Consider the following 24181-nt stretch of genomic DNA (forward strand, 5'->3'; position numbering starts at 1 on the left):
GGCAGCCCTATCTTTCTCCTGGCACAGAGGAGGTGGCCCCAAGGGATCAGGGTCACATACAAATGGTTGTGAGACTTGAAATGGGGAGGGGAGTAGGGGCTCACAGGGCATTACGAGAGCTGGAACAGTCCCTGAGGTCCCTGAAAGTGACCTGTAAGGACAGGCACTCTGCCCCTCTAGCCTCGGGATCTTCCCAGGGTGCCATGGAAACATACCACTTAGAAGACTTGGATTTGGTCACAGCTGCCAGGCTAGGCAGGAGCTTTAGACAGCAGCAACAACAGGGAGGTGGCGCTCTCAACAGAACTTAGCTCAATTCACTGTGAAGTACAGGGAGGTGTTGATTGCTCTCCATTTGCAGACAAGTGAGCACCATTATTTGCCCGGACACTCAGGGCTCAGAAATCAGAACAAATCGGGCCAGTCTGCAGTGAGGTCACCAGTCCCATGAGCCCAGTCCCAGTCCCAGACCCTCCCAACTGACTGGCTCCCAGGCCAGAGCCAACTCATGGCACCCACCTGGGTTCCCAGCTCCTTGCAGAGCTGGGCAGACTCGGCATGCGCTCAATCCAAATGGCCCGAGACACTTTGGCTCCACCTCCATCCGCACTGGCAAAGAAGGCAGCTGTGAGTGGGGCTGGGGACTGCAGAGCCTCCTTCCCCAACAGGAGGCAGAGGACACAGCTGGCAGGTTGACCTTGGACAACTTACAGCAGAGCTATAAACAAGCCCAAGAACGGCAGGGCTAGGGCTTCAGAGGTTAAGCCTTCTCAGACCCTCTGGTTAGCACATTTTCCTAAGATGTTGTGGCTGTAGTTGCATTCACATGACACAGATGAGCATTAAGCAGACAAGAGTGACATACTCTCTCCCTGGAGGCCAGGCTGTTTTGCTCCTTTCAGCCCCAGGACATCCAGCCAGACAGCTCTTACTGCTTTCTGTGCCCCATCTTGTCACTGGGCACATGGGGACACTGACCTGAGGCCCTGCAAGGCAATGACCTGGCAAAGGTTCTACAGTGACAATTACAGTGACAGGGCAAGTCTTGCGACCACCAGCACCAGGCAGAGATGATTTAATAATTACCTGCTTGAGCCAGGAGGGGATCTTGCTAGAGCAGGTGGGTCCTGGCTCTTCTCAGAAGGCCTGTCTTCATCCACCACCTCAACCCTTTGGGCAAGAAGAGAAACAGATGCACTGCCTGTCAATGTGGCATGCTCAACTGCCCTAGAGCTGGATGCTCCTGAAGGACATTCAGTGGTATCTATGGCTATGGGGTGGCCCAGTCTGGAGGCTCAGTGATTCCAGTTTGGGAGAAGAACAGCATATCAGGTTGAATAGTGTGCCTCCAAAATTCATGTCTGCCTTGAACCTATGATGTGAGCTTATTTGCAAACAGGGTCTTGGCAGAGGTGATCAAGTTTAGATTCGGTCAGTCACACTGGAGTAAGGTGAGCCCTAAATCCAATGACCAGTGTCCTTATAAGAGGAGGGAAATTTGGACAGAGACACAGAGAAAAGAAGAAAAGAAGGTCATAAGATGGCAGAGGCAGAGGGGAGCCTGGGTGGCTCAGTTCATGAAGAGTCTGCCTTCGGCTCAGGTCATGATCTCAGGGTCCTGGGATTGAACCCCACATCGGGCTCCTTGGTCAGCCGGGAGCCTACTTCTCCCTCTGCCCTTCCCCCTGCTTGTGCTCTCTCTCTCACTCATTCTTGCTCTCTCTCTCTCAAATAAATAAATAATATCTTTAAAAATAGATGATAGAAGCAGAGATTGGAGTGATGTGTCTACAAGCCAAGGAATGCCAAGGGTTGCCTGTGGTCACCAGAAGCTGAGAGAGAAGCCTGCAACAGTTCCTCTCTCAACAGCTTCCAGAAGGAACTAATCCTGCTAACATCTTGATCTTGGATTTATGGCTTCCAGAACTGAGATACAATACATTTCTGGGGTCAATGCCACGCAGTTTGTGATACTTTGTTACAGCAGCCCCAGGACTGGTTGAACTTAATACAACCAGTAAGAACACACCATTATCTGTCACTTCCTTTGTGCTGCTATTACCCTTTCCTGGCTGGATTCCAGCCTTCAGCTTGCTGTTCCACTTCATGATGGATGTCTTCCTTGTTTACCTCAAGGAATATCCCAAAAATCCTACTGTCCAGTAGTTTCTTTTTTTTCCAGTAGTTTCTTATCTCTGTTCCCCAAATATTCTCCTCTCTCAGAAGATGTTCTGTTTCAACTAATGGTGACACTCCTCCTTGACTCAGCCGGAGTGTCCTAACATCCTGATCATCCTTTGTTGGACCCTTTTCACCCTTTAGGGCCCATCTCCAATGTCACTGTCACCTCCAAGGGCCTGGCCAGGCAGAGGCTCCCAAAGACAAACCTTTGGAGCCCAGCCCAATAATCCCTCCTGCCAAGGCATTGTCCATCCTGTCCCTGGTAGAGTGGGACGGAAGGGAACAAGTCCTTTTTACCCTGGTAGCTACTTTTGTTTCAAAACCTCAGAGGCCCTTGGAAACACTATCAGGGGTCAGGGGCAGAGCCCTGTTAGCAAATGGAAGTTTCCAGCCACAAGCTATATTCTATCAGCCAGATCCTGCCTAAACAGACCCAGCCATTGAGGCCACAAGTGCCACCACAGCCACCTAGTTGCTCGCCTGGCCTCCAGACAGAAGCCGCCAGCCCCTCCTAACTTCCCGTGCCTGGGTATGGTGGCCCCTTCCCACTCTGCACCTGCTTTCCACGGTGCCCATACTCCCCCCCTGCCGGCCCTTCCCTGTAACCAGCAAGAGGCTTCCCAGGCTTCCCTTGGTGACACTTACCTCTTCGCAATGAACGGGGCCTGCATCTCTTGAGTAGGGCTGCTGGAAAGGAAGCAGAAAGTCAACATGTTGGACAGAATCCATGGACAGGCGACATCACGGCCACTTTGCCTTACAGGGTCCCGGGCTTTTCTCTCATTCCCACTATGTCACTAGTCCTGATGGCCGGAGCCAGACCTCTCTGTCTTGCAGAAGGTGCATGTCCAGATCCCTGAAGGTCCGGCTACGAGGGTTCTCTCAACCAACCCCTCACTTGCCAAAGGGACACTGGAGCACTGAGGAGAAGTGAGCCACACGGTAGCTGAGCTGGCCTAGACAGCAGGCCCTACTGTGTCTCCTGCTCTGCGACTCACCTGGCACTCTTCTTGGCTGCAGACAGAACATACGAGTGCTCCCGGGGAGCCGTCTTCCTCACCACACTGCTTGCAGCCTCTGACCTGCGGTGGTACAGGGAGGGGGCATCTAAAGGCATAAGGAAGACTCACTCTGCCAGCCCAGCCCAGCAGCTACGGGGCCACCCCAGGGAGGCAAGCACAGGAAGCCGAACGAGCACCTGAGCCCAGAACTATGCAAAGGAAACACAGAGACCAAGGGAAGGGCCGCCCACATTGACAAGGCCCAGCTGTGTGCTAGACACCGCCAATGCATGCTGAAACACTGAATCCTTACAACCCACGAGGGTGGGTGTTTAGTTTCGCCCACAACTTACAAATGAGGAAACTGAGGCATGGGGAGCTTTAGTGACTTTAGAGACCACACACTTAGCCAGTGGCAGAGTGGGCAGTCAATGCCCAGCAACCTGCCTCCAGTGCTTCTGGCTCTTGCCCTGTACCTCCCAGGCTCAGGGACCTCTGCCCTTTGGATGGCCCATCTGCCAGACCTTCAGCACAGGAGCTCCACAGAGTTCCCTAAGGCACAGAGAGCTCGACAGACATTAGCACCGGGGTCAGGCCCAGCCCATGGGACTTTATTTCCTTAGGGCCCAGCTGCTGCCAAAGCACCTGGGCCTCATTTGGGGGGCGAGGGGCACTGGCACATCCAGACCCTGGCCCTGCTGCCCAAGCACGCAGGCCCTGCCCAGACTCTGTACACACAGCATACACAGAGGGCTCCTTCCCGGGGCCTATTTAGGCCCAATTTGCTTAGAATCCTTTTTAAGAAATTGATATGAAGTCCCGAAGCACCTCCCTCCCTATACTCGGTACATTTAGATTTGAGGCTTTCCCCAGACCCTTATTACCTAGGTTCTGCTCCATAAAGTGTTCCTAAGAGGATCCTGTGAGCTGGCCCAGCACTGACTGGGTGGTTCTGGGACTCAACAAATGACACCTGTTGCTGGCAGCCACATCTCCAGTAAATGGGTCAGCACTGACATTATACATGCTGTGAATTTCATCACCCCAACTGGCACAATTCCCATGTCACCAGTGCACACAAATCTGGGCCCCTGCCCTACCCGTGGGATGCCCAGCGGGCACCGTTACCTCCGTTTCTGCTCGTCCGACGAGAAGGGCACCTCCTCCTCTTCAGCAGCCCCAGATGCTGAGCTGCGCCTGACATTGTAGGGTGCCCTGAGGGAGGGGAGAAGGGTGGAGAATGCTGTTGGTCATGGCCCCCCGCCCCCTATCTCTGCCCCTGCTCCCTGTCACAGGCTGCCACCCTCGGCAGCTTGGCTTCCTGACTTCAACAATAGCACCTGTTGGCATTATTGCCTCTGAGCCTTTGCTCATGCCCCTTTTTCCTCCTCAAGACCAGCCCTCTTCTCTCTCCTTATTCCAACCCTAACTGTCCCCCAAGACCCAGCTCCAGCCTCTCCCCTTCTCCAAAATATTTCCCAGCTGCTCCATGTCATGGGATGATTGTGACAAGGGATATAAAGCAATATGAAAATGTGGGACCCCTGGGAATTACAGGCACAACCTGCACCTCTGGCCAGGATCCCCCCTCCCTGAGCACATAATGGGGGGGCTTCTTTGATAGGGCCCAGAAGGGAAGCCCCAAAGGTTTATGTCCAAGGAACAGCTCTGATTTCAGCACAGAATGCCAATAACTGATAGGCTGCCACAACCATCAGGACACTTAGGGTCATCAGGCCCCAACCCAGCCTAGCCTGAACCCCAGATGGGTGAAGAGGCAGTCCAGGAAACAGAGCCAATCAGCAGCAGCCCCAGAGCCATGACCCATGACTCTTTCTCCAGATCCACCGGCCCCTTCCATAAGCTTCTTACAGTGACTGCTTAGCCTCAGATCAGAAGTGCAATGTGTACGGCTATCCGACTTTCTGGGGTTTGTCACCCTCTTGGTAAGCTCCAGGTCACAGTGGCAACTGGCAGGGATGTCAGGCTGGTGGGACTGGCACTCCAAGGCCACACTCAGAGGCAAGCAAGCAGCTGCCCTCAGCAGGCCTGGTGTTTGGGCTGGTTCTCGGAGGAGAGAACTGAGCTGGGTGTGTGATCGCATACTTACAGCTTCTTGTAATCCTCGGTGGTCATCTTATAGCCAGAGGAGGAGGGGCGGGGTGGTCCAGTAGGTGCTGCTCTCAGCAGACCTGTAGCACTGGAGAGGAAAGGAGTCTTCATGTGTCCACTCTCAGGCTCCCTCTTGCTTCCTAATTTGGCCCAGGGGGCCCAGCAAGCATGTGACTGGTGGCCTTTCCTCTTCTCTCTCCAGCCGCCCAGACACCCAAAACATCTGTGCCATCCTAAGCAGGACCCTCCTGGGAGCTCACTGTACCAGCACTGCTCTCCAGGGCCCTGACCTCCACAGAAAGCCAGCTGCCATCTACCACCCCTCTTGCCCTCACCTGCCGTGACAGGCAGAGTAATCTCTCTGCCATGAGCTTGGCCTAGGCCCTCACATCTGGTGCTTGGCCTAGGCCCTCACCCCATGGACACACACCTTTTTGAAGCTCCATTGGCCTTGGGGAAGTGCTGCTGGGGTTGACAGGAGCTGTCTATGGGCTTGGTGAACACTCCCCTAAAAGAGAGCCCAGAAGTCATCCAGTGAGCTCCCCTGTGCGGAGATGGGGAGCAGTGTGGGCAGGCATGGGGAAGTGGGCGGGGTCCTGTGGTCACCTACCGGATGATGTAGCCAGTGGGAGCCCTTGCGCTTGGAGACCTACCAGGGAAAAGAAGGTATGAAGTGAAGCCAGGGTGCCCTACTTTCTCCTGCAGCCAACGATAGCAAAGTGGATTGGCTGGTGGGTGTCCAGGTGCGGTCAGAGTGAGGTGAGCAAGAGTGGCTGGCTGCTTCCCAATAGGGGCAGCCACCCCTTCACCCCACAGAGCGTCTCTTCTGCTTTGCCTATCTCTTTCATGCTACCCAGGAAAGGTACTTATGGCTGATTCTTCCAGGACTCGCTCAATATGGTCCAGGCTCACACTAAGTGCCTAGGAAGGTGTAGTTCATGGCTGAGCATTTGCTGAAGAGGAATCTCCTCCAAATCTCAGCTTTTCCCTGGCCTGCCAGGTCCCAGCAGTCCCTTGAGAGAGAGGGCTTTTGGGATTGCTGACAGCCCTCCGACCCTCTACTCTCAGGACTGCAGACTCCATGGTCAGAGGCCCAGGGCTGAGACATGGCAGGGAGCGCCCAAGGCCCCTGACCTGACACCTCTACACAGCCTCCTTTGGAGAGGTTCATGAGAGCCCAAGAGGTAGAACTAAAGCCAGCTGTCCCTCCCTTCCTGCTCCTTGGGACCTCCCTCTTCCAGCTCCTGAGATGCCCACATCACAGTCTTGATCGAAGTTTGGGACCAGAGGGCATGGCTGGAAAACGAACCACAGAGACTGGGCGCCTCCTGCTTGGGACAACTGAGGGGGCCCAGAGGAATGGCTGTGAGTTTGGGGAGCAAGAGCAGGAGACAAAGATTTGGTAGATGGCCCTTCTGTCTAGGAACAGAGGAGTTTAGGGCTGGAGCACGGGGTGTGGGTAGTGGATCTAAGGGAACCCTACATAAGCAGGTGGGAGGGGCATCAGAGAACCCCAGTGTTCTCCATGTTGACAGACCCTGTCCTAAATAGGGACAGCCTTCTGGAAGTAGCAAAGTTGCATGAACACTTGGGGTGGGACCTGAGAAAGAAAGGTCACTCTCGCCCCATCTGGCCACACAAAAATTTTTGGCTAAAGTACCTGTGCCTAGGAGAGAATGGGAGCCAAAGTCTATGTAGACTTTCAGGTCTCCCTGCTGTGGCCCAAGTCACGGTGCCCCAGGATGTGCTTTCCACATATACCCCCGAAGAGAAGCCCAGGGTGAGAACACCACCCAAAGTAAACAAGCTCCTCGCTGGGTAGCTCAGCTTCCAACCATCCTCAGGTCTTCCCCCAACATCACCAGCTGCAGCAAACACAACCCATGATTCACCTTTCTATGTTCATCTCTCCACTCGGGTCATGCTAACATGACAGTTCCCTGAGGAGTGAGCTGTGTTCTCTGTGCCAAGCCCAGGTCCTGGCTGGTAGTGGGTGCTGAATCACCAAATGGTGGCGATGGTCAAGTCCACAGTAACCAGAAGCAGCTCCCGGGACTTAGCGATGAACTTGGACCCCTCCCTTCCAGCTGCTGCTACTTCCTCGACCAACACCCGAGAAAGGCCCTGGCCCTGCACTTGCTGCCAACTGCCAGCTGTGTAACAAGGCTCAAGCAAATGCCGCACTCCTCGGCCCTCTTCTCAGGAGCCTCAGAGCATCCCATGACACCGCTATGCAAAAGTCCTCAAAATAGAGAGGTGATGGCCTGTTCCCTTTGGCCAGCTGTCAAAAAGGTCATCCTGAACTTAGCAGACAGTTGGAACAAACGTGTGAGTCTCCTGTGACATGCTGATTACCAAGTGTACTCAGCCATCAGGGCTATCTATGGGAGAGGGTCACGCGTGACTCTCAAAGCTGCCTGAAGCACCTCAGAGATGTTGTCTCACCCCTTATGGGGGCTTCTCAATGTCCAGTAGACAGCCAGAACCATGGAGGCCCATTAGGCAGTCAGCTTCAAGGTCACACAGCCAGGCCAGGGACCTGAACCCAGCAATTCCTGCATTCCCTTTCCCAAAAGGGTACAGAGCAGAAAAGCCCGTCCTTCCTGTGGATTCGAAATGACTCACTGCAAACCATGACATCTCTTCCAAGCTTGGGCTCCTCCTTATCCCCTGAACACTGCAGTATGAGCCCCACCCACCAGCCATCTGGGCACCACCTCTTACCTGGCCTTCGGGACTTCCCCAGGGGATGAAAAGGATGTGGCACGACTCCGACCAGTGGGCAGCTCTCTGGGGAAAAAGGGTCGCGATGATCCGAAGCAGGTGAAGTGGGGTGTTGTAAGTGCACCTCAATAATTTGGCCCACCATTCCCATCTCACCTTCGCCTTCCCTGGCCTGCCTCCATAGTCCACAGGCATGTGTGTACGTGTGCACTCAGCACCCAGGGCTTTCGCATCCCATGACCTTGGTTGAGGCTGGGCCTCAGCTGTATTGCCTTCCCTTGCTCCGCCCACCCGAGCTGGCCTGTGGCCACATGGCCTGGCAGAGGTCTGAATGGTAGAAGCCCCTGAGCATCCCTGGGTACTGATGGGCCCCTGTGGGTCGCAGCCCCACTGCACTGCCTTGTCTCTGGCCTCCCAGCCTCCTGCACTCACAAGGTGTGGCCGTCCGATTCATCCTGCTTGATGATCCAGCTCCTGTCTCCCTTCAGCGTGGTTCGAACCTTCATCTGCCTGAGAACATTCTTGCGTTCCTCCTCACCTGGTGGTAGTGGCTTCCCTGGAGGGGGCAGGGCCAGGCAGCCTCAGAAGGGGCGCTCAGTCCCAGCACCCTGAGGCCTCCCAGTCCTCCCAGTATGTCGCTCTCACTCTGCTGCAGGGCTTGTGGCCTTTGCAGCGCAGGCTACACACCAAGCTTGGGACAAGAGGGAGCCCAGGCCTCACCTTTGGTGCCGCCTCCAAGAGCTGAGATACTCATGGTGCTTGCTCTGCAGATCCCTTCTCACTTGATTCAGTGGGGCTCCTGGGGGCAAAGGCAAGGACATGGCTCGTCACTTTATACATTTATAATGGCTCACAGGTCAGCATGTGGTCCCTGACACACCAACAAACACCCAGATTGTGCCAAGCCCAGGCATGGGGAAGCAAGAGTTGGTGGAGTTCTGGGTGGTTGGCAGAGGCTAGGGAGTGAGCATGTGTTGGATCTGCCACTGTCAGGCGGTATATCCACCTGTCTGCCCAGAGCTGCTCACCTGAGGAACACGGCCTGGGCTGCCAGGGCTGTCTGTTCAAGAGATAGCTGATAAGGGCAGACCACAAACCCTCCTAGAGACCTCTGATGGTCAGATTCCAGGACCAGGTGACTGTAGGAGGGGCAGTGGCAGCTGTGGAGCCTCCACAGGGCAGGCTTCCTAGGGGCCGGCCCTGATGGACTCAGAGAGAGGAACTAGGGGAAGGGGGGGATACTGAGGGACCGACTGCTTTGGGTTGGACCATCATTCTCACTCTTGAGTAGCTGTCTGACAGGCCTTGGGCTGGTCAGCTAACTTCTCCAGTTAGCCTCAGTGTCGTCATTTGTAAAATGGGATTTTACAAAGTCTGCCCTTCAGGACTGCTATGAAGGCAGAATGCACCAGGGTTCTTACAAATGTCTGGCACCACCCGGCACAGCAAAGAGCTCAGGGCAGTTGGACAGGAGCCAAGCAGTGGTGACTCTCAACCTATCCTCACTGGGAGAGGGGACTGTTGGCGGTCTTCAACCTGAGGGGGTGCAGCTCTGTGTGGCTCAGCGGTTGGTTCCATCTCTGGGGGGGGAAAGCCTGGGGTCCCTCTGCCAACTTCTAGCTGTCCTTGGGGACCAGGCGAGGGTGGGGATCTGCTAAGGACCTCCTGCTGTGCTCTGCTTTCTCTTCTTCTCTGTACTCCTGCCCTACTCTCCCTCCCTGCCTCTTCTCTGCCCTTGAGCCATGTGCTTCCCGCCTGTGGCCATTGAGGGGTGGCCCATCATGGTCAATGAAGGGGCTGGGGCGAGGAAGACAACTCTCCAGGCTGAGACTGGCCCAGCATTTCAGGGAGATGGAAGGTCCATGTGGTGAGTTTAATCCCAGCCCTGGCCTGCCACAGCTGGCTCCCCCTGACCTCAAGAAAAGGGCTGGAGATTCAGGCAAGTGGGCACGATGGGAAGGAAGGGCTGTGGCTCTGGCAGCACAGTCCTGAGGCAGAGCGGTCTTTCCCTTAGGAGCTGCCACCCTCTGAGCCCCTCCAGGGCCAGGCCCTGCTTCCAGCTGGCAAGGCTTGCTCATGTTTCCTTAGAGGTCAGGGGCACACTAAAATAGGTAAGGCAAGGGCCAAGAGCAAACCGAATTTGCTGCATCAGCAAGAGCTGGCTTTCCCATAAACCACACTGAATGAGCAGCCCAGGAGGCCCAAGCCTGCTGCGTGCCAGGAATGGCACCTCATCACAGCGAATGGCAGCCCCACTGCCCAGCCCCTGACCAAAGCTGCCACGTCAGAATTTGACTGAGCAGAACTCATTCCATAGGTGATCCTTGGACCTCACAGGCCCAACTGTCCCATCCCAGCAGCCCATGGAGTAGCCATACTGGGCAGGGCACACAGACAGAGTTGCCACCTGGGATCTTGGCCCTTTGGTCTCCTGGAGCTTTAGACTGACTGTGAGACCTTGGGCAAGTCCCTCACCTTCTCTGGGCCCCAGCTCAGGGCCTCCTACTGCTGAGTCTCGTTCCTTCAGGAACTCATCAGTTTCACCCTGACAAATCTGTTGCTCACATTGCCTGGAAGTTTTCTGCTAAATCAGAACCAAAGAAGTCACCTCCGAAATCAGGACATATGCACACACACACAGAATGACAGAGGCAGAGGGGCCACTGGGAACCCCCTGGCCAAAGGGGCAGGTACACACATAAGAGCCCACAGCAAGGGAGGCTGGAGTTGCCTTAAGTCCCATCTTTACAGCTAAGACCTGAGCCAGAAGACTCAAGGCTTATTGCCCCACATCACCAGGCAAAGAGCAGGGCTGATGCTGCATCTCAGAAGTCAAATGTCCTTTTTAGATGGGACAAGAAATCTAGAAGAGTGAGGAAACAGAGTCTTCCCATTGGATTGAAGAAGGTAGCTCTTGGAACAAGGAGCTTTTAAAATGATGAGCCCCAGGGGATCTCTGAGTGGCTCCGCGGTTTAGCGCCTGCCTTTGGCCCAGGGTGTGATCCTGCGGTCACGCGATCAGGTCCCACATAGGGCTCTTTGCATGGAGCCTGCTTCTCCCTCTGCCTGTGTCTCTGCCTCTCTCTCTCTCTCTCTCTCTCTCTCTCTCTCTCTCTCTGTGTGTGTGTGTGTCTCTCATGAATGAATGGATAAAATCTTTAAAAATTATTAAAAAATAATAATAAAAAATAAAATAAAATGATGAGCCCCAGCCAGACAGGTGGACACATGAGGTATAAATTCACGTCCCAGCTGCACAATGGGCTTTTCCCTCCTTCACCACTCCCTCCTCTCCTTGCTCCACACAGCCCTGGACCCCTGCTTTTACCTGTGCCTCATTCCTGCAGCTCAGCCCACATCAGCCCTCGCTTCTCACTTAGCTTCTGCAGGATCTCCACTGTGTCGAAGCCCAGGGGCAAATTCCCAGTCCCCTGACCCAGCTACTTTTCTCACAAATGCCACTCGATGTTGACATTGTGCTCCAAGAAGACCGCGTGATTCAACATCCCTGGAAAGTGGCCCTGCCATGGTAATCCCCATGGCTTTGCTTACACTGCTCCCCACCCCGCCAGAATGTCCTCCAACCTCTTCTGCTGAGCTAAGCCCTGCCCCTTCCTCAGGGGCCCACTTGTCTTGTCTCTTTCTGCTCCTATTGGGCTCTGCCCTCTTCTGACCTGAGTGCCTTGCACTGTTGATCAAAGTCTTCCCAGACAAGACCTGCTCCCTCTACCAACGTCATCAAGGACAGAAGCCAGGCATCCCCCTCACACTTCCAAAATGCACCTTGCACTGATTACCTGCACTGGAGGCCACCCCTCCTTGGACCCAGGTCTCTCAGACCCACCATTCCCCCCTTCATCCCCAATCAGGAGATAGCTGGGAAAACCTTCACTACAGACAGGCAGCTCCCATGCACTGCTGGTAGACAGGTCAATGGATGCCTCTTTTTGGAAGACAAATCTCTATATGTATTAAAAACCTTAGAGAAGGTAAGACCATTGGTCTTTCAGTTCCCCAATCACAGCATTCTCTCCTAAGGAGACAAATGTGAAAGCAGAAGAAAGTATGCAAGAGTGGAGACATCCCAGTATTGATACTCAATGGTGAAAATTAGGCAATAATCTAAATTCTTAACAGTCATATTTAAACATATTATGATCCATTATTCAAGCAAATACTATGTAATCATTATAAATGATATTGATATATAGTGCTATTTAACAAGCCTTCGTGTATATGGTTTTCTTATACAATTAAGTGAAAGCTTAAAAAAAAAAAAGATGTGTAGAGGGGGACCTGAGTGGCTCAGTCAGTTAAGTGTTGACTCTTGCTTTTGGCTCAGGTCATGATCTCAAGAGTTGTGACATCAAGCCCTGAGCCAGGCTTCACACTCAGGGCAGAGTCTACTTGAGATTCTTTATCTCCCTCTCCCTCTGCACCTCCTCACCCCTGCTCTCTGTCTCTATAAATAAATAAATAAATAAATAAATAAATAAATAAATAAATAAATAAAATCTTTTAAAAAGATGTGTAGGATGGTGCCATTTACTTAAAAATCTATGTACCAAAAAAAATCTATGTACATTACAATGCACAGGGAAAGAAACATCTGAATGGATAAATACCAAAATATTTTGCTCTTCTGTGTATTCTATTTTTCCTATAATGAATGCGCATTGCCTGTGTGATAAAGACTAAACAAACAGGAGCTTAACCAAATGAAATGGGAGCTGGGGCTGTTTGGAGAGCTAATGATGGATCTCAAAACTTGATGCCAAGTGAGCCATGCCAAGGAAGGACTGGGAAGTGAGGAGCCAACGGATGCAGTTGGGGAATTCTCTTCCCTCCCCCAGGGTAGACATCCAGGGGGCATATGTGCCCTGGGCCTCTTGAGTCCCTCTGTGCTGCTCCGAGAAGACCCTTGCTACCCATGGGCACACACATGACTTCCTCCAGGATCCTGGGTCCTCTTTGCCCACAGCTCCCATGAGAGGGAGAACAGGCATGTGTTTCAGGTGTGTCTCCCACCCCCTACTTCTAATTTTCCTCTTCTTCTTGGCACTTGGGCTCCTTTCAAACCCTCCTTGCCCCCCTGGGCCTGACAGCTCACATCTTTGCTGTTCATCCCTAAGTGGCTTCACATGGCTGTGACATTGTCCCACTATCTGGGCCTCAATCTCCTCATCTGTAAAGTGGTGTCATGCCACCAAGTTCATGACCTACTCACTGGGTCTCCTCCTGGTAGGATACCCCTAAGCCTGAGCACGTGTCACTGCCTAGAATTTGGTGCCAGCTCTTTTCCATCTCATAGTTTGGGTATCCTGATGTTGGTGGTTGTTCTCAACTCCAAAATGGTCTGTGAGAGTGCATTTCTAGTCAGGACAGCCTCTCTGTGTACCTTTTCAGTGTACAGCTCCTGTTCCTACTTTGATATGGAGAAGTCTCCTGGTACTTTAGGAATTGCCATATTGCCCTGCTTAGGGGCCTGGCCTGGGCCACCAAAGGAGCAGGTGGCTTATCTGCCACCTTTTATCTTAGCTATGCCTCATAGAACAACTCCTTGTGTCAACTCCAAGCAAGGCCCTACACTCACACTATAGCAGCCTGTCCCAGAGCAGCTCAGGACCAAGTCCAAGTCCTCCTGAGCAGACCAGGCCACCTCAGACACTAGATGGGTGCCTCCAGCCCACTTTCTTGGCTCTTCACACCCTTCTTTCTCCCTCTTCCATTAGCTTGCAGATGTCTCTTGGGGCAGATGGGGGGGGGCATCCTTAGCAAGAATGAGTGGGGTAGATGGGGACAGGCCCTCCCTAATGGAGATGACCTCCGAATGCACCTTCCTCCCTACTGCCAAAGCCTCTCAAAGACTTTCCAGCAACTTCCCAGGAAGGGGCCTCCAGCCCTGATTAGATAGAGAGGAGCAAAGAGCCAATGAGGGAGCACAAGGAGCCTGTTTCCCCCAGGCCACAGCGAGCCTGGTGTGGTCAGAGAGTGGAGCTGGAGCTGATGCCAGCAGGAGCTGATGCAGGCAGATTAGCAGGAGGGAGGGAGCCAGGGAGTTGGAAGACAGTGACGCAAATGCTTGGCTGATGCATAAGGAGACAGAGCTGGAGAGAGAAGCAGCAGGAGGAGGGGCGTCCCATCACCCCACAAGGACAGGGCGTGCTCTGCCTCTAAGATTAGAAGACTAATTCAGAGACAATTTTCCAGAATTGTTACCCTGTTGGACTTTCCATGTTTGGCCTGCCCCTTTTCTCAGGCAGGTTTCGCTATCATTGCCCTTGCAGCTATCTCCTTGCCAAATGACCTGGAGCCTCAGCCCAGGCAGCATCTCCCAGAGGAGCCCTCAAGTCCCACAGCCCCTTGACCAAGGAACACGGCCCGGTCCCATTGTTAGTCATACTGCATTAAAAATGTCTGCATTTTCCACTGGCCTAGAAGGAAAAGGGAACCATAGGAGGAGAAGAAGATATAGAGGTCAGAGAGCACACACAGTAGGCCTGGAGGGGCATCTACCCTGGTGGCCCTATCCAGCCCCTGGGTGTCACCCATCCTGGAGCCCTTACTCTAGAGGTACTGCTGTGCCCATGACGGCCTCCTGCCCCCAGGACTGCAATGCCCTCCCCTGACCCCCCAGGCACAGCTGGGACAGGCTGGCTTCCTCCACACAACTGGGGGAACACCAACCAGATGGCAAGGCAGCTGCGCTGCGAACACAGGCAGCCCAGCCCTTGTTCCAACCCCAGTCCCCGGGACCCTGGCCTGGGATCTTCCTGCCAAGAGCTTGTGTGAAAGATGGAAAGTCAAGCAAGTGGGTGGCTGGGGAATGGGGAGTGCTGGGTGCCAGGCAAGGGCCTCCTAGGCAAACCAGGATGGAAGAGGAACAAAACACCCTTAGCTTCACACACGAAGGAGCTGCAGCCAAAGTATACAGGTGTTGGGGCTTGTCTGAATGTGTGTGTGCTGGGCGCTGGCCATAGTGAGCAAGCATGAGTGGGCACACCACAGACAGAAGAGCAAGGGGCAGGACTTCTTTCCCAGAGGTGGGTTTTGACAACCTGTACCCAGAGGGCTGAGAGGGAGCCCAGCTATGTTTCCCTTCGTGTACCAACTTCCTGTGCAGGGATCCCCAGTAGGGATCACATGTAGTTCTGTCTTTTGGAACCCAAGCCCACACTTCAACTCTTGGTTGACCCCTTAGGTGTAAGTTAGGGATTGGCTCAGGAAGCAGTGGGATAGGACAAGAGGGCACAACCCAGAGCATGGCCCATACAGTCAAGCCCAGTGACCAAATACGGATGTGGCAAGTGACATGTAGATAAAGGCATCAAGGCCTTAGGCCACCCAGTGCATGGGCCCATTGCCAGGCCAACTTCAGCCCATGTTTGAGTAAAACTCTGTCCCTGAGCATTTTCATGGGGCTCCAAGGCATGGAGCCCTAACAGAGGCAAAGCCCCAGAATCACTTCAGCAAAAACATGAGTGCTCCCATCTGGGTCATGAGAGAAGAGGTGTAATGAAGAAAAGCCACATGTCTTTCAACAACTTGTTTCTAAGATGGGTAAACCCAGCCAGTTCTGATCCTTCCACTGGGCACTGTCAGGCAGTCTCAGAGAAGACAGCTGGCTTGGCAGAAGGAGACTCCTTGCTCCCATGGAACCTTGGCTCCCCATCATTGGGTGAGGGTGTCAATGACTAATCTATGGAAAGACAAAACCTGCAAGCAAAATCCCAGCTGTCATACCTGTATCCTCTTGCCTTCCTATAACAGCCTGAGTTGGGCTCTACAACCCCAAGGATCTGGGCTGCCAGGGCCCACGTGGCTCCCCAGGCCAGAATCCCTCCATGCTTCCCTTCTGGCACAACTGGTGATGGGGGATTCTGAGCATGGGGAGGATGCCCCTGCTCATTCTCACTGTCAATGTTCCCTTTGGACAAACGGCCATCAGTGGCCCCAGGATGTGGGAAAAGATGCAAAGAAAAGACCCTGGGCCTTAGATCCACTTTCCAGAATGGGCATCTGGGTCCCTTTTGGGTATGTTCCAGGCAAATGCCTTTGAGCTTCAAGGTAACAGTCCTCCCTTGCGCATAAATGCCCATGAAAGAGCCCCCTCAAACTTCTTCATTTGGGGGTGGTCTGGGTTACCATGGGAGGGTAAAACGAACGTAGCCAAAGTCTACCTGCTAGAGAACCCTACTTGCTACCTTTTCCCTCTAAGCAGTAGAAACAGAATCTAAGAAGGGGGTAGGAGACAATGCTTGTTCAGAACACTGTAGAGCCAAGCCAGCTGGGCTCATTATCTGTCATTTCATGGGTGGGGCACACTCATGGTGTTAGAGATGAGGAGAACTTGGCCAACACCAAGAAGGCACACATCCATGATGTCTCTTTCAACTCAGGTGCAAATGAAAGAGAACTAGACAAGGAGTCTGAGTCCTAGTTCTGTTAAAACAAGTCATGGGACATGTGACTTACTCTCTGGCTGAATTTGAAGTCCCTAGTCATGGGTGGGGGAAGGCATGAGATTCAGTGCTCCTCACCAGGGCATGGGACCCCATAGTTTTTTCAGAGCACTTCCCTTCTTGTTCTGTCTTCCCTCTAGAACATCCCCTGGGGTCAAAGGCCTAGTGTCTCAGGGAGTGCCCAGGCCATGGCTGGCACGTACTCCACATGCCAGGCTGAGAAAGGCCTGGACAGAGAGATGAATGGAGTGAGGCCACAGGCAGCATATAGCACAGAGTGTGAAGGGGCTTCAGACACCAAAAGTCAGGGAATGTGACCTCCCCCACCTGCTTGGGTGCCCTCCCCAATCCTTTCTGAAGGCACTTGGCCTAATCTCTAAGTTTAGACCCAGGCTAACAACACCCAGGCCGCCAAGGGCTGGAATGATCAAAGGCTTTATGAAGCAGCCTCCTGAGGCCAGACTTCACAAATGAGGACATTCTGATTTCCAGTGTCAGCATCTGGCAAGAGGACAGTACCCAGACAACTTGCTCTTCTCCAGGAGGAGTGGAGTGGGCAGTGCACTGGTGCACCTAGGATTCCCAGGATCCAGAGAGTCTTGGCAGCACTCCAGGAGTAGGGGGCCCTGCAGAGGCCCACCAGAGAGAGATGGCTGAGCAGCTGAGTCATGTCAGGCCCCCTGCCCGCTCAGCATGGAGCGTCCAGCAGCCCCAGTGGAGCAGAGCACCTTGACTGCACATGATGCTGCAGTGCCAGGAACTCCGGCATGGAGGCTCCTAGGGCAGGAGGAAGGAGGCGCACCACGTGGAAGAAAGAGCTGGAAGAGACTTGGATGACAGAGGGAAAAATGTAATGTGGAAAAAGAATGCGTGTGTGGGGGGAGAGTATTTGTAAATGTGCTTTACAGGTAAATGACTTCTACATGAAAGTCTGGAATTTCACCTTCCCCCAGCCCACCCCCAACATCCCAGAATCTAGACTTCTCGGCGTCAGTGCTGGAGGGCCCAGGGAGGCAGCTGTCTGAGGGTGTGAGGAGGGCCAGCTCTCTCCAGAGGCAGTGGAGAACTCAAGCCCCAGGGGGGCAAGGGAGCCATGGCCGAGGGGCTGGGACTTGTCCTGGCTCTCCTGTGCCCATCTTCTAGTTCTCTCCAGGCTGGATACAAGTGACTGCTTGGGGTGACTGAGCCGTTTCAGGGGTGGCTTAGCCTCAAGGGCCAGCAAGGGCTTCTGGGCAGGGCCTTCTGAGATGCTCTGTGGAGGCCAGGGGTCTGGGCAGGGCTAAGATGATGGGGACAGCAGAGCCCATGAGGCCTCACTGCAAATAGAACCCCTTGCCGGAGCCACCCATATCAATTATTCCCAGTGTTCCCAGGGCCTCCACCTCCCCTGCGGTGGCATGAGAAGGGACCCCGCAGAACCCTGGGCATTCTTCAGGGCCTGGGCTGGCTCTGTCCCCCACTCCTTGCACCCTTGTAGCCTGGGAAGCAAGGTGTTCTGAAGCCCATCCCAGTGGAGCAGAGACAGTATCCCTGTCTGCACACAGACACCTAAAGGGGTTGGAAGGGACTCAGGAGATGTGGGCCCACTCCCATCCAGCTCGACCAATGGCTTCCTCAGGAACAGCCCTGAACCTTCACTGTGACCACCTTCTCAGCCTTTGGCAGAGCAGGCTCGGAGACCAGAAAGTTCCCCCTGCCCCAACTTGCCTCTGACTAACATTGGTCAAAGATTTCCTTTTGTCCTAGTTACAGGTGATCATGAGTAAAGCTCAAGAGGAAAAGAGGTACCTAGCCCCCTCTCCCCAGCCAACAACACCTCCCACCCAGGCCAACCTCAGACAGGCCTCCTCCCAGCTATTTTCTCCCCTCCTATCCGCCCCAGACCCAGTTTCCCATACTCCACCCTTACCTATCACCACTGTCCCCATTTTTCTATAAGAATATGGAGACTAAGAGAGGAGAAAGCATTTGCCCAAGGCCACATTTTCATGTATTCAACAACCACTTATGGAAAGTTGGCAGCCAGGCTGGGTGCTGGGCCTACAGATAGACAGACAGAAGGCCAGAGCAGCCCTTCCAGGGCACTGCCAGAGTGCTACATTTCCCAAGGAAGTGCCCTCAGCTCAGGCCTCCCCCAGAGAATGAAAGAATGACTTAGGAGTTCACCAGGCAAAAGCGGTGTAACAAATCCTGGGTTTTTGTTCTGTTTTTTTTTTTTTTTTTTTTTTTTAGTCTAAACCAGGCACTGCCTGATGTAAGCATTTTCACTCGTTCTTGTGATTGGAACCCCTTGCCACGTCAAGCTCTCTGGAAAAATGACCTAGTCATCAGAAAATGGTGTGCTGAGCCAACGATCACAGGAACCAGACTAAGGGGTCCAAGGCCAAGACCACCACCAGTGACAGCCTGCAGCAGCATGAGGCCTGTCCACCACTGGCCCCAAAGGCCAGGTCTCCTCTCTGTCCCATGGCATGGCCCTGAGGCTCCACAGCCACTTCCACCACCACCACCACCACCACCACCACCACCACCACCAGCTCCACTTCTTGGCTCTCTCTTGAAGTGGGAAGTGAGCAGACTTCCCACGGGAAAGACCTAAATGGTGCTCCTGAAAGTGGCCTCTGGGTCCCTGTAGAATCCTGCACCTCTGGGATATGTGCTTTAGCTGGAGGCTCCTGCCTCCCCACATTAGACTTTGACAATGAGCCTCTTAACTTTTCATTTGCCAGGCCTCTCCACCCAGACCTGTCCCTCCTGCTCTCTCATCCCCACCCTTCTCAGTTCTCACTCACTGCTGTGCCCCAGAGCCCAACACAGGCCAGCAATCAGAAAACACTCACCAAATGTGCACATGCTCACCTGTGAGCCAAGGGAAACTGGCTCCATTCCTAATCCTCCAATGAGTCTTGAGCGAGTACCCCTCTGTGCCTCAGTTTCCCTCTTGGAAAAAAGAACTGACACCAGCCCTGCCCACCCCCAACCCCTCCAATGGCCACTCCTCCACGAACGTTACTGTCACTCAAGTGCCACCATGTCACCTTCCTCCACAGCAGGGAATCCAGATGCGGCATTGAGGGAGTTCTTTGTACCATTCTTACAACTTTTTGGTGAGTTTTAAATCGATCCAAGATAAACGGTTAAAAATGAAAACGGCCAACATTAAAAAAGAAAGCAAATCAGATTTCAGGAGGCATCCAGAAATGATCTACGAATGAAGTGTGCTGTAGCAAATAATTTAACTGTAGGTAGATACTATATGCATCATCAGAACAGACTAGCAGTGATTTTTAAACCATTTTTTGCTAGGTGGGGAGCCCACATTCCTCCCAACCTGGCCCCAACCTCACCCCTGGCCACCATGGCCCCGGAGGAGGACACGGCGGTCCTGGCTCAATCTGTGCCCCTGGCTTCAGCCTCCCTTCTGTAGAGGTGACAAAACCGAGGCCTCCGGATGCTATGTGATGTGCTCGGGTTGCACAACTGGACGATGGCTGAGCTGGGGTGTAAACTCAACCTGACCTCTGAGCTGCTCTCTTACCACTGGGCTGTGAAGGCACCTCCCTGTCCCATCACACAGTCTCCCACCCTTCACCTCCCCGCTCCACGTCGTGAATCTCCGGCCAGCTCACGGGCCCTCCGAAACAATGATGCCAACCTCTCCTGAGCGTCATGCTCAGGCACGTGGGCCTGCCAGGTGCGCTGCCCCAGTCCTGCCATCAGGCAGCTCTGTGCAGCACAGTATAAATGAATGCAGAGTCCTGGGATCCCGGTGGATCCCAACCACAGGAGCCTGGGGCACCGTGGGGGTTGCTGTGCGGAGCTCCGAGTCATGGCAAACAGCTCTCCTCTCCTCCAACCACAGTCCTAGCCCACCCTGGGAGGGCCTGGCAGTGGGGGCAACGTCAGAGCCCAGCAAGTAGCAAGCAAGCTGGTGTTATGCATGAGCTGGCACCTTATGGGCTGTGGCTTGAAGCAAGATCCACACCAAAGGGATCAGTCACCCGTGGAGGCTGAGTGGAGAAGGAAGAAGGCAGGCTTCCAGTTTCAGAGTGCACTGAGCCCGTTTTGGGACTTTTCCTGGCATGCGACCGAAGACAGTTCAGGAAGCAGGTGCTGATGATGTCTGCCTGTCCTGCTAGATCTTAGGAGGGCACCCCTGGGATCACTGCCCTCAGGCAGAGGACTGTCTGAAATCTGGACCCCGACTGAAGAGGAAGTGAGGTGGGGACGTTTCGATGCTGGTGGTAGCTCCCTACTGAGTGGCCATCCATGTCCCCAGCTAGACTGTCACTCCCTGGGGCAAGGCCTGCATCTGATTTCTCTCCAGACCCCCACAGCCCAGCTCTGGGTAGAACATAGGTTTAGGAAGAACTGGCTTTGATTGCTTGGGAACAAGAGGGAGGCTAGACTCATGCAGCTCCAAAGGATATGTAGACCTTGACCTGGCAGCCGCTGAGCTCCTCCCCTTACTTCCAACCCCTCCTCCTTCAGGAAGCTTTCCCTGATCCTCCCAGTCAGAGCTGCTCCCTTGCTCCAAGCTCCCACAGCCCCTTGTGTTTATGCCACTCAGAGCTGCAGCACCTGACATGGTCACGGGCCACCTCTGTCACTGACTTGTGAGTCTCCGAAGGGTGGAGATGAACAGATCTGGAGCACCTGCTGTGTGCTGCTCTGGGTACCTTCCATTAGCTTTCCACAGCTGACTATAGAGCCCTCAGGCAGGCCGGGGCATCTGAAGTCCAGGCCAGGAAGGCACAAGCGCTGGGGCTGACAATTGATGGAAGGAGGGAGAAGGGCAAGTGAGGTGGATCTGCTCCTTCCCATCCTGGGATGGCCCACAGGTAATGGGACAAACAGCACAGGTACACCCAGCAAGCTGGCCCCTGGCCCATGCATCTATGCCCCAGCTAGATGCTTCTAAGTGGCAAGCAGGGCCTCGGAGCTGGCCTCTGGGCTGCCCCTGATTTTTCAGATGGGGCAGTGGAGGCCTTGGACCGTAGGACCCTCCCCTGCTTGCCCTTCCCCCTAGATTTGCCCTGCAGCATTATGTGAGCTGGTAAGCAGGGAACAAGGAATCCAGGGTCCTTCCCCACAGCCCAGGCTTATCAATCAGCCCAGGGCACCCTGCTTCCTGTCCCCAGCCAGGTACCATGACCAGAAATCTGAAGGACCATGAGAGGAAAGCAAGAGTGGGTCCAGGTTCAGGAGGCCTCAACCACTGCTGGATGGATGGGGTGTGAGGGGCTCTCTCTCAGGGTTCACAGATCGTGATCCGGAGATGCACAGTGTTCCACAACGTCCAAACTAAGTGCAAACAGCCCAGTGAGAACACAATTCCTACCGCACCTCAGATGTTCCAGAGCCCTGTTGCAGTCACACTGACCTCATCTGAGCCCTGGGTGGAAGGAGGCCCCGTGTGTTATCTCCTTGGACTGACGGAGCTGCCCAGGTGCCCCCCGCCCCACGCCGGGCTCACAAGTGGCAGAGCAGTCAGAGATGCTGAGGGTTCAGTCTTCCCGAGGCCAGGTATCACTCTGCCTCTCCAAAGAGGACAAGGCTCTCGGCTCCCCTGCCCCCATCGAAACAATTCAGCCACAGAGCCAGCTTGCTGCAGATCCCGTTGATAACACCCAGTGACACTTGATTCGGCGCCTTCTGTCTGGGGCAGCTACCATTCTGGTAGCCCTCCAGGAGGTTGCCCTGTGCCCAGCACATGCTCATCACAAGCAACCCTCAAGTCCTCTGCTCTGGCCTTCAGGGTGAGCCAGCCTCTGGGTCTCAGTGTTGTTACCTATAAAATGGACACGGTGAACCAAGCTGATCTGTAGAGCTCTGACTCTTCCCTGCAGTCAATGCTCAGAGTACCCCGGCCCGGGGCAGTCACTAACAATCAAACCCCCCTCTTCCAGACAGGTCGAGGAGGCCAGCCTTTTTTGACTCTCTACCTTCGTCTCTTCGCTCATGGTGCAAACCAGAAAACCAAGTGCACTGCCTCCTTGCTGGAAACCCAAAAGGAATGCCTGGAGCCGGGGAGGGTCATGGCAGGGGAAACTGAGGCCCTGAGCTGTCCCTGCCGCCTGCCGGGGCAGGGGCCAGGAGCCCTCCCACCCCCACCCGGGCCCAATGCCTCTCGGCCGGGCCGCCCCGACGGCGACTCGACAGCCCTACCTGGCACAGGTGCTCGGCTCGCGGGGCGGGCAGGGGATCAGGCGGGCGCGGGGCGCGGGCTCCCTCAGGTGGACAGCGCCCAGTCGGGCCGGGCCGGGCCGGGGCGCGGGCGCGGGGCGGCGGGCGGCGGGTGCAGCCGGGAGCGCACAGGGCGGCGAGAAGGCGCGGACTGGGCTCCACCCGCAGGAGAACAAACAGGTTTTCACCGGCGCCCAGTGCCTCGCCCCTCGCCCCTCCCCTCGGCCGGCCCCCTTCCCCTGCCCTCTCTTGGGGTAGGTAGATGCGCCTGGCACATTCCGCACATTCTCCCGCCAGTGTCCTCCGCCCGCCCGCCCCTTCCCAGCCCCGCCCCGCGGGGCTGCTGGAGAAATCAAGGCCGGGGCTCCCCACGCCGAGCCCAGAGCAGGCTCCAGAAGCCTCTGCCGCGGTGGAAAACTTCCAGGCAAATTCCTTCGGGCGCGCGGCCCTGGGCCGGGAGGTCTCGGCCACATGAAGGGCCCCGGCTGCCTATTGCGCACCCGATGCGATCTGGCCCCTGCTCAGGGCCGATGACTTCTACAGATGCTGCGGGTTCATTCTGTTGAGGACTACTGTTCCTAGATCCATTTTACAGATGAAGATCCCAGACAGGGGCGGGGAGGGGGGCCGGGGGGCCAGAGGCTGAGATCATACAGGAAGTCCTAGAGGCTGCGAAGGAGGAGAAGAAAGTGAGGGAGCCCGGGCAGCTCACAGAGGGAAGGAGGGAAGTTCTCTCCCTGGGAGGCCACACCAGGAGCACCCTGTCAGCAAGCTGGGCCACCTCACAGTTGACACTTGCAGACCCCTGGGGCCAGTGCAGTTTGACAGGTGTCATTCATTCATGCTCTTTGAGGATGTGTGTTATTGAATCATGCTTACTGAGTACCTGCTAGGTGCAAGGCACCAGAGCTACGTACTAGGAAGGAGGGAGCATCAAGGGAAGCCCCCACCCCAGGTGTGGGTCCAGGGAATGCCTCCAATGCGAGGGGCCGCCACATCAGTCCTACAGAGGCATAGAGTTGGCCAAAAGTTGGCCTATCAAGCTGACAGGATGGAAAGGATGTGTTCTGGCAGTTCCTCCTTCCTCAAGCCCCATCAAGTCTGTATCCCAAATGGCCCTCTGATCCATAGACTTGTGCGCATGCCCACTGCCACCCCCTAGTCCAGGCCTGCTTACCCTGCCTCTCTTTTGCCTTCCTTCCCATCCAGTCTCCACACAGAAGTCAGTCTCAGGGTTTACATGCTTGCAACTCTTGGATGGCTTCCCATTGCTCTCGGGATAAAAGCCAAACGTCAAGGGGGCCCAAGGATAGGTGGTGCCCACCTCTCTTTGCAGATCAGCCACGCTCCCCTCTTGCCTTCCAAATACATCATGAGTCCTATCTCCTTGGGGCACTTGCTCCTGGCACTCAGACTGCCTACAGTGTCCTTTGTCCCCTTGTCTTAGTTGTTCTCCAAACCTTCACTCAAGTGGCTGTAGATCTTCTGACTGCAGCCCCCCCCCGCCCCCCCGCC

At 54.7% G+C, this 24181-nt stretch overlaps 1 protein-coding gene across 17 annotated transcripts in view; it reads right to left on the minus strand.

The window, feature by feature from the left end:
• The window catches only part of ZNF185 (zinc finger protein 185 with LIM domain), a 64511-nt gene extending 41715 nt beyond the window's left edge, over nt 1–22796 (minus strand). For 5 of the 17 annotated variants that reach the window (XM_077890148.1, XM_077890137.1, XM_077890145.1 and 2 more), the window contains exons 1-12: nt 22649–22795; nt 8739–8817; nt 8451–8574; nt 8019–8084; nt 5905–5943; nt 5725–5802; nt 5293–5382; nt 4311–4397; nt 3180–3263; nt 2827–2868; nt 1087–1170; nt 520–609 (exon numbers count right to left, since the gene is read on the minus strand). In XM_077890148.1, the coding sequence (XP_077746274.1) occupies nt 520–609; nt 1087–1170; nt 2827–2868; nt 3180–3263; nt 4311–4397; nt 5293–5382; nt 5725–5802; nt 5905–5943; nt 8019–8084; nt 8451–8574; nt 8739–8772 (818 nt within the window). In that variant the 5' untranslated portion in view covers nt 8773–8817; nt 22649–22795. Of the gene's footprint in view, nt 1–519; nt 610–1086; nt 1171–2826; nt 2869–3179; nt 3264–4310; nt 4398–5292; nt 5383–5724; nt 5803–5904; nt 5944–8018; nt 8085–8450; nt 8575–8738; nt 8818–22648 lie in introns of all 17 variants that reach the window. The other 12 variants (XM_077890149.1, XM_077890143.1, XM_077890136.1 and 9 more) reach the window with 10 other exon arrangements.
• Nucleotides 22797–24181: the final 1385 nt, after the last annotated feature.

Source organism: Canis aureus, chromosome X (genome assembly GCF_053574225.1).
Source record: "Canis aureus isolate CA01 chromosome X, VMU_Caureus_v.1.0, whole genome shotgun sequence".
Taxonomy (NCBI): domain Eukaryota; kingdom Metazoa; phylum Chordata; class Mammalia; order Carnivora; family Canidae; genus Canis; species Canis aureus.